We start from the raw sequence: 10,000 nt of genomic DNA, 5'->3' as shown, positions 1-10,000 counted from the left end.
TTCCTCAGCCCCACACACACCCTGCAGGGCACTGGGCACCCACACACTCACCCTGTTGACCAGCATGACATTCTCGGTGGGTGAGCGGTATGGCTGTTTGGGTGACAGCCGGAAGCTGTTGATGTCCACCACAAAGAGGAGGAAGTGTGTCCGCTCCATGTGGCGCAGGAAGCGGTGCCCCCATCCCCACGTTGGCCCAGGCACCCTCAATGAGTCCTGGCAGGTCAGCGATGGTCAGGCCGCCGCATGTCACTGTACTCCACCACACCCAGGGTCGGCTGCAGCGTCGTGACTGGTGGAGGGAACAAAGTATAACGTTAGAAATTTAAATGATGAGTTATTTCAAGAGAGCAGCATAAAATTAGGCTTATAATGTGCTGTTTTGTTTCTCTTCAGTTGATTTTGCATTTTGTGTTTGTCTGATATGTTGTATCTGTACTATTTTAATAATAATAATAATAATCATAATAACTAATAATAATAATAATAATAACAATAATAATCTATTTATCTATCTATCTATTGTTACAAGTTCCTAGTTAACCAAAGTTGGAGTCAGGTCATGAGCTTGGGATGAATTGTGGCTGGCCAATGGAAATGTACATGCCAGGCCCAGGTGGACTTAACCTAGGCCCAGGTCGGGGGTAAAGCTGACAGATATTCTTGGTCGGCTGTAGTGAGCTGTGTTGTGCCTCTGCTTGGGACTGGTGGGTTTGCTTGTAGCTGCTACACTCTATGCAATGGATAAGTACATGTACCTTCAGTTTCCATGATACTTGTCTTGGTTTATTCAGTGAGAGCAGTTAGGTTATTTAATGCTGTTTTGTGGTGGTGGTTTTGGTGAAGTGCTTTGTGGTTTGTCAGTGATTATCAACCATTGTGAGTTTATGGTGTATGTTATTATTTCCTGTTGGATGGAGGAGTGTATTGGTGACAAGTGGAATAACAAGTGACTGTTGCTAGTCTAGTAGTGAATCATGAGAGTACTTAATCTGTTTGTCAAACTGCTGTGATGTAACATCTGCTGGCCTGTCTATCCTTTCATTTTTCAATAGGCAGCTTTGTTTGCTATAAATTGTTGAATATATTAAGGTAAAGTTTTACAAGCACTTGATTTCCTTTTGCCCTTGACCTGAGTTATGCAATGGATGATGTTCTTGTCTTAAAGTGAACATAACAAACCTTGAATCAGGTTATCCAAACTTGCTTATTCACTTGGCCAACTGCCTCCATCTCACAATATTATCTATGCTGATAAGGAGAAATAATGTGTAATAATAATAATAATAATAATAATAATGATAACAACAATAATAATCTATCTAAATAAAATAAAATTCATAAAATAAAATAAAATGTACTACTACTACTACTACTACTACTAATAATAATAATAATAATAATAATGATAATAATAATAATAACAATAATAATAATAATAATAATACAGATTTCATTGAATTATTTTTTTATATGCTTCTCCTCTAATTAATTCCTGTATTCAGTTTTATTACATGCATGTCATGTTTATGAAGCAATCACTTGTACCTAAAAAAGTACTTTCTACATAACTTTCATGAGCCCAAGACAGATTAGCAAAGTAGAGGCATGAAAAATATTCATAGTTGTCTAGTCTTGGGAATGGTTCTCTGTTTCCTTGGGCAGGCTGTGGCTCAGAGGCAGGAGATGAAAATGATGAATTGTATGAACTATGGGAATACTTCTAGACTGAAGTGTGGTGACAGACAGACAAACATATTTATGGACAGAGAGAGAGAGAGAGAGAGAGAGAGAGAGAGAGAGAGAGAGAGAGAGAGAGAGAGAGAGAGAGAGAGAGAGAGAGAGAGAGAGAGAGAGAGAGAGAGAGAGAGTACATATAGTGAGAATACATAAAACAGTATAAAGTAAAGGCAATGAGCAGTACAGTAAAAAAATCAAGCAAACATGAGGCAGAGTGAAGTGGAGATGATGTGAACAAGGAGAGAGAGGTGAAGAACACTCACAGGGGTAGCTGGCCACCTTGGGTCTGGCCCTGGAGATGGCCCACAGCAGTGTGGACTTGCCAGCATTAGGGAAGCCCACCAGACCCACATCGGCCAACAGCTTCAGTTCCAGCTTCACAATGTGTCCCTGTGGATGCGGGAACATAGGAACATGAGAACACATCATCAAAAGGGGTAGTGCAAGAAGCCATCAGGTTTGTACATAGTTTTTCTCACCTCCACAGCTGCTAACTTTGCACAGGTGCCTTATATGTCCATGCACACTGTACATTTCACAAGTATGAGAGGGGTTTCCATTTCAAGACACTTGTCCTCCAATTATTGATGATCCTTTTTGACCTCTCTTTAGGGACTGGCATTCTAGTGAGCCTTTTTTTCTTTTTTAACCTTTTCTTGCTGTTGGCCAGTGACCCACTTACATAAAAAACAAATCAATCAATAAATGAATAAGCCAAGGAAGTGCCAGTGTTCCTGATGCCCCACCAGTACCCACCTGTCCCTTCTGCCCATTGTACTGGTTGCTGGGGTTGCTGCCCTGCCCACCTCAAGCCACCAACACCCTGTCTCCTGCACAGTTTATCTCACTTGAAAAAAATAAAAATAAATAAATAAAGGAATAAAGGAAGAAAAGATAAAAATCACATCTTAACTTAGGGAAATATTTCTACTGATTACAGCTTAACCATCCTACACACACACACACATATATACACTAACAACTGATTACTGAGTCCATTCCATTCATCCACCAGTCTATTTCAGAGCCAATTCTTTCCTGTCAATAAAAAAATTCTCCTAACAAGAGATCAAAGAGAAAATAAAGACAGGGTGAAAAAGGAAAAGGGTGAGAGTGCCATCAGGAAAAAGGTGAGAGTGGCATCCTCACCCAGCAATTTCTGGTGCTGCTCGAGCCAGACGGTGGTGCCTGTAGGGACAGGAATGGTCAGCTCAGCACCAGCCTCCCCACAGATGTGATACTTGCGACTGTCCATGCCAGCTGCCCCAACCCACCGCTGGTCTGGCCGAGCCTTGCGCAGCTTCAGCAGACTGTGGCCTGTGAGGGAAAGAGACAGACAGAGAGAGCAGGGTAAGAGGGATATGGTCTGTGAGAAGGAGAGCAGGGTGAGAAGTGGTCTGTGAGAAGGAGAGCAGGGTGAGAAGTGGTCTGTGAGAGGGAGAGCAGGGTGAGAAGTGGTCTATGAGAGGGTGAGTAGAATGAGAAGTGGTCTATGAGAGGGAGAGCAGGGTGAGAAGTGGTCTGTGAGAGGGAGAGCAGGTGAGAAGTGGTCTGTGAGAGGGAGAGCAGGGTGAGAAGTGGTCTGTGAGAGGGAGAGCAGGGTGAGAAGTGGTCTGTGAGAGGGAGAGCAGGGTGAGAAGTGGTCTGTGAGAGGGAGAGCAGGGTGAGAAGTGGTCTGTGAGAGGGAGAGCAGGTGAGAAGTGGTCTGTGAGAGGGAGAGCAGGGTGAGAAGTGGTCTGTGAGAGGGAGAGCAGGGTGAGAAGTGGTCTGTGAGAGGGAGAGCAGGGTGAGAAGTGGTCTATGAGAGGGTGAGTAGAATGAGAAGTGGTCTATGAGAGGGAGAGCAGGGTGAGAAGTGGTCTGTGAGAGGGAGAGCAGGTGAGAAGTGGTCTGTGAGAGGGAGAGCAGGGTGAGAAGTGGTCTGTGAGAGGGAGAGCAGGGTGAGAAGTGGTCTATGAGAGGGTGAGTAGAATGAGAAGTGGTCTATGAGAGGGAGAGCAGGGTGAGAAGTGGTCTGTGAGAGGGAGAGCAGGTGAGAAGTGGTCTGTGAGAGGGAGAGCAGGGTGAGAAGTGGTCTGTGAGAGGGAGAGCAGGGTGAGAAGTGATCTGTGAGAGGGAGAGCAGGGTGAGAAGTGGTCTGTGAGAGGGAGAGCAGGGTGAGAAGTGGTCTGTGAGAGGGAGAGCAGGGTGAGAAGTGGTCTATGAGAGGGAGAGCAGGGTGAGAAGTGGTCTGTGAGAGGGAGAGCAGGGTGAGAAGTGGTCTGTGAGAGGGAGAGCAGGATGAGAAGTGGTCTGTGTGAGGGAGAGCAGGGTGAGAAGTGGTCTGTGAGAGAGAGAGCAGGGTGAGAAGGAAGTTTCCAAGCCTCATTCCCTGTCATAACAAACAGTGTTTAAATGTCATGCCTCACTTCCTGTCATAACAAACGTAGTCTCTCTATGTCACTTCCCATCACAACACACACAGTGTCTCCATGCCTCACCTTCCTTCCCCTCCACATACACGTCACCCTCTTGCGCCACCCACTTCCCTGAGAAGACCTAATACAGTGGGACATGAGAGATACAAGAGGACATGGAAGGAAGATAAAAAAAGATAGTTACACAAGGAATATGAAAATGAACAGCTTTTCCATCCAGTCCATAGAATGGGATGAGAAAGTACAGAGAATACATCAATCTTTTCAAGGGTTAAACACCATGAGATGCAAAGACAGGACACCACAAGTATAGGTCCCCTCCCATACATTACAACTACATAAATACAACTACATAAACACACACACACACACACACACACACACACACACACACACACACACACACACACACACACACAAGGTTTCAAGACACTTGTCCTTCAATTTTTGACTACCGCTTTGGACCCTTTTATGGGACTGGCATTTCAGTGGCCATTTTTTTTTTATTGGATTTTTGTTGCCCTTGGCCAGTGTCCCTCCTACATAAAACACACACACACACACACACACACACACACACACACACACACACACACACACACAAAAGGGGATCTATTCATGGCATACACTGGAACTCCCTGTCTGCTTCTGTATTTCCTCCTTCCTATGAATTGAACTCTTTCAAGACAAAGGTTTTAAAACATTTATCCTCTCATTCTGACCTTTCTTTTGAGACTGACACCTTAGTAGTCTTTTTTTCACTATTTATTCCCCTTGGCCAGTGTCTCTCTTACATAAAATAAATAAATAAATAAAATAAAATACATTAATGCAAGGAATGGAAATACTGGACTGGGCAGATACTATGCACTGTGATAGTGTACACTGTGACTGGCTCATGACAGCTGCTGGCCTGCCTGTTTTACATGGCCAGGGGAGTGAAGCAAGGCAGCTGGTGAGACTGTTCAGGGATGCGGGGAGACAAAACTTCATGGTTAGGTTTGGAAGTTGAAATATACGGTCAGACTTCATTTAAAATTAAAATTTACTCATGAAAATGGCATCAAACTATCATACTGTGTTCTGCAACTGGCCAGGCTCAGTTTTACAAGAGCAAGGATTGATGCCACATACCTTGCTGTCACCAGTCAATAACACTTCATACACAGTCATGCTGTTCCGAGGGGAATGATAGAGGGGAGTAGAAGAAAAAGACCAGGGGAGATATACATGGAAAGTTTGGTGAAGTTGACAAGTGCAAGGATGACAGCAGTGCAGATGATACAAGCTACACAATGCAGACAAGAGTAGAGGTCCATAGTTGCTAATGTACTGGAGGATAAGACACTGCAGTAAGGTAAGGTAAGGTAAGGCAGGCCATTGATGCATGGCAGTTAGAGTGACTTGTTATGGAGTGTCCACAGGGGTGAACCTTCCAAGTTAACCCAAGTGGTTATAGTGTGGTGTTCAACTGTACTACTTTTGTGTCATGAGACAGGCATCATGTGTGGCTGTGATATTTAAGGAGTCAGACACCTACCATTGACTGACAAGTAAAAGAATGGTGACAGCAGCCATTCCAGTTTATCAGAACCTTTTTCTCCATTGAAATTCATCCCAATAGCTTTCAAAGAAAACATTACTAATTCCTTGGATCCCACACATTACTTTTAACTTATGTTTAGCCTTTCTCCAGTAAAATACAGATAAACTGATTTTTTAAAGAATCCAGCATTTATTTTTCCTGTGCACATACATTAGCTGCCCATCATAACATTCCACTGTGCTGCCAGGCTGCCTCACTCACCTGGCATGGCAGCACTGTAGCAGAGACACATCACTGGCAACTCATACCACCATGATGCAGGACCCAGCCAGGAGGGACACACATTCTCCATGACTGCCAAAAATTTCTTCTTCCCCTTCCCAGCAACACAAAATTTCATCTTCCCCTTCCCAGCAACACAAGATCTCTTCTTCCCCTTCCAAGCAACACAAAATCTCTTCCTCTTGCCAGCAACACAAAATCTCTTCCTCCTCCTGTACAGCAATACAAAATCTCCTCCTCCTCCTCCTCCTCCTCCTCCTGTAATACCACCTTAGTTAATAAGTCCCTAATTTTAAGCTTATATTTATTACATATTATTTTTTGTATCCAGTACAATATAAATTTTGTCCTTACTGGATTATTAATAAACCATTTATGATTATTATTTGCTAATGCATCAGTGTAGCATCAAAACATTACTACACCCTGCCTGCTCATGTTTGTTTGTTATCAACAAGGAACACAAGTCAGTCCTTTGCTCTGCCAAACATTACTTCCATGGACTGCCATACCAGCACATTTGAGAGAGAGAGAGAGAGAGAGAGAGAGAGAGAGAGAGAGAGAGAGAGAGAGAGAGAGAGAGAGAGAGAGAGAGAGAGAGAGAGAGAGAGAGAGAGAGAGAGAGAGAATTAGGTTAGTTTAGAAAGCCAAATTCCAGTGATTTTTGCTTCTCCATACGAAAATTTACATTTCTTTTTCGTGGCTGTTAGACGGTTCATGTTTCTAATAATACTGTTGTGCCTACCCCTCACTCCGGGCGGGCGTGTTATCCACACGGGCACAGATCAAGAAACTTGAGCAGCGGGGCCTCAAATAAGTAGCACTCTGAACGCCGGGACAAAACACACACACACACACACACACACACACGAGGCCGGGGCACAAGGGAAAACACGGGCACTATTTCCTAGGTTTATCGACAAATCCTCCGCAAGTACACTACTTTACAAGTTTACAGGGGCACCACAAGTCTCCCAGGGCACGACAGGCACTCAACAGGCAGGGAAACACTTACAAAGCAGGCAGGCACACGCTGGCCTCAAGCCTCCTCTCTGGCCACGCGTCTCCCCTCTCTGCCTGTTCCCGCTTCTCCCAGTGCTGCCAACTCCACAGTGCTGCCACCCGCACCCATACCCCTGCTGTAACAATACCGAAAAAAGAGATTGAGACATGTGTCTCAATTCTGTTTTCATCTGACAGATACACTGGGTTCAGTTAAGTTGGGCTAGGCTAGATTAGGCTTACAAAAATTTCGTTCTTTAATTTAATTGGTCATTCATTTTATATATATCATTATTTTATTTATTTATTTTATGTAAGAGAGTCATTGATCAATGGCAACGAGAGGCAGAGAGTTAACTCTTGCAATTGAGAGGAGGACAGAATAGTGGTGATTGATTGAGAATACTGGTTAACTCTTGCATTAGAAAGGTGGACAGAATAGTGGTGAGAGAAAGAACAAAGTCTTGTGCATGTGCTTGTGATAGCGAGAGAGAGGCTGAAGACAGTCAGAGAGAGAGAGAGAGAGAGAGAGAGAGAGAGAGAGAGAGAGAGAGAGAGAGAGAGAGAGAGAGAGAGAGAGAGAGAGAGAGAGAGAGAGAGAGAGAGAGAGAGAGAGAGAGAGAGAGAGAGAGAGAGAGAGAGAGAGAGAGAGAGAGAGAGAGAGAGAGAGAGAGAGAGAGAGAGAGAGAGAGAGAGAGAGAGGGGGGTAGGAAGAGGAGGAGGAGGAGGAAAATAAGAAGAAAACATGCCCCGGGTCTATCATTTTTGTGAGTGACCTTTACCAGACAATGGTATGAAAAATTAGTTATCAATTTTTCCAACTAGTAGTACATTATTGATTCACCTCTCACCTACCTAATAATAATAGTAATAACAATAGTAACAATAATGATAATGATAATAATAATAATAATAATAATAATAATAATAATAATAATAATAATAATAATAATGACAATAATAATAATGATAATAATGATAATAATAATGATAATAATAATAATAATAATAATAATATAATGATAATAATAATAATAATAATAATAATAATAATAATAATAATAATAATAATAATAATAATAATAATAATATTTTTTTGTATTTTCACTATAAAAATATTAATGTATTATGGTATGTATACAATGGAAACACACCCACACACACACACACACACACACACACACACACACACACACACACACACACACACACACACACAACAACAACAACAACAACAACAACAACAAAATGCAATGAAAATATGCTACTACTACTACTACTACTACTACTACTACTACTACTACTACTACTACTACTACTATTACTACAAAATAATGAAATAATATATATATATATATATATATATATATATATATATATATATATATATATATATATATATATATATATATATATATATTTTTTTTTTTTTTTTTTTTTTTTTTTTTTTATGTAGGAAGGATACTGGCCAAGGGCAACAAAAATCTAATAAAAAAAAATGCCCACTGAAATGCCAGTCCCATAAAAGGGTCAAAGCAGTGGTCAAAAATTGGTGGATAAGTGTCTTAAAACCTCCCTCTTGAAGGAATTCAAGTCATAGGAAGGTCATATATATATATATATATATATATATATATATATATATATATATATATATATATATATATATATGTATATGTATATATATATATATATATATATATATATAATATTTTTTTCTCTCAAACAAAATAAATAAACAAACAAATAAGTAAATAAAAAGAATAATAATAAATTTTCTTTGTTTGTTTACTGTGGTTGAAGTGACGTGGGATTTCAAGGGTGTTTTTAAGGTTCTAGTGTTAGATTAACAACATTTCTACTTTCCAAAGGCCCTAGTTGAAGTTACAAGGGCTTTTTATGGGTGTTTTTAAGATTCTAGAGACAGATTAACAATATTTCTGCATTATTAACAGGAGAAACACTCTTGAGAACCCTGCTAACTGTATTTAAAAGGCTGTATTTCTGTGGTTTTCAAGGGTGTTTTTAAGGTTCTAGTGACAGATTAACAACATTTCTGCATTACTGACATGAGAAACATCCTTAAGAACCCTGCTACCTGTATTTAAAAGGTTGTAGTTGAAGTTACTGTGGTTTTCAAGGGTGTTTTTAAGGTTGTAGTGACAGATTAACAACATTTCAACATTCCTAAAGGGAGAAGCACTCTTTAAAAGGCTCTATTTGAAGTTATTGGAATTTAAAGCACAAAAAAATAAATATATAATAAAAATAATCATAAAAACACTCCCAAACACACCCAAACAACATTTCTACATTCCAAACACCCTAGATGATATTCCAAAGGTTTTTTAAGGGTGTTTTTAAGATTGTTGTGACAGATTAACAATATTTCAGCATTGGAGACTTCAATGTTTTTCAGTATGGCGTCGCAACTGCTCGTGATCGGTCTTGTCTCTTTCGTTTGGAGTTATTTCTGATTTTTGGTATGCGCGTTTTTTAGCTGAGAGACAATTCTTCATTTCTGAGTTTTGGTTTAATTGTTTTGCCCTAAAAACACGAAAAAATTATATTGAAAATGTACGAAAATCACTTTTTTTTTCTCTCTTCCATTTTCTCTTTTCTTTTTCCGCTCAAGCGACACGTTCCAGAGGCAGCTCAACACAAAGTGACAGGGAGAGAGAGAGAGGGAGAGAGAGAGAGAGGGAGAGAGGGAGTGGGCGAGGCGGTGTATTGCATGTCTTAATAAAAGTTTTGTGTGTGTGTGTGTGTGTGTGTGTGTGTGTGTGTGTGTGTGTGTGTGTGTGTGTGTGTGTGTGTGTGTGTGTGTGTGTGTGTGACCATGCTCGTGCTACACAAGGGAGAGTGAAGGAGTGGGGGTGAGGCAGTGTGGTGGGGGGCGTGGTGGGGGGCTGGGTGAAGAGAGTGGTGAGGGTAACACAATAATCCGTGCTGCACTGTACAGAGGGGTCGCCGCCCCCGGCCAGTCCCCCCTCCACACACACACACACACACA

At 41.2% G+C, this 10,000-nt stretch overlaps 1 protein-coding gene across 12 annotated transcripts in view; it reads right to left on the bottom strand.

The window, feature by feature from the left end:
- Positions 1-7,409, bottom strand: part of LOC135097463 (GTP-binding protein 10-like) — a 20,096-nt gene extending 12,687 nt beyond the window's left edge. For 5 of the 12 annotated variants that reach the window (XM_063999390.1, XM_063999392.1, XM_063999393.1 and 2 more), the window contains exons 1-5: positions 7,001-7,135; positions 2,890-3,057; positions 2,497-2,587; positions 2,004-2,130; positions 52-292 (exon numbers count right to left, since the gene is read on the bottom strand). In XM_063999390.1, the coding sequence (XP_063855460.1) occupies positions 52-159 (108 nt within the window). In that variant the 5' untranslated portion in view covers positions 160-292; positions 2,004-2,130; positions 2,497-2,587; positions 2,890-3,057; positions 7,001-7,135. The other 7 variants (XM_063999386.1, XM_063999388.1, XM_063999391.1 and 4 more) reach the window with 6 other exon arrangements.
- Between the last annotated feature and the right edge of the window lie 2,591 nt (positions 7,410-10,000).

The sequence above is a fragment of the Scylla paramamosain genome, unplaced genomic scaffold (assembly GCF_035594125.1).
Source record: "Scylla paramamosain isolate STU-SP2022 unplaced genomic scaffold, ASM3559412v1 Contig20, whole genome shotgun sequence".
Classification (NCBI taxonomy): Eukaryota; Metazoa; Arthropoda; class Malacostraca; order Decapoda; family Portunidae; genus Scylla; species Scylla paramamosain.
This window is presented reverse-complemented; position numbering and strand designations above follow the sequence as displayed.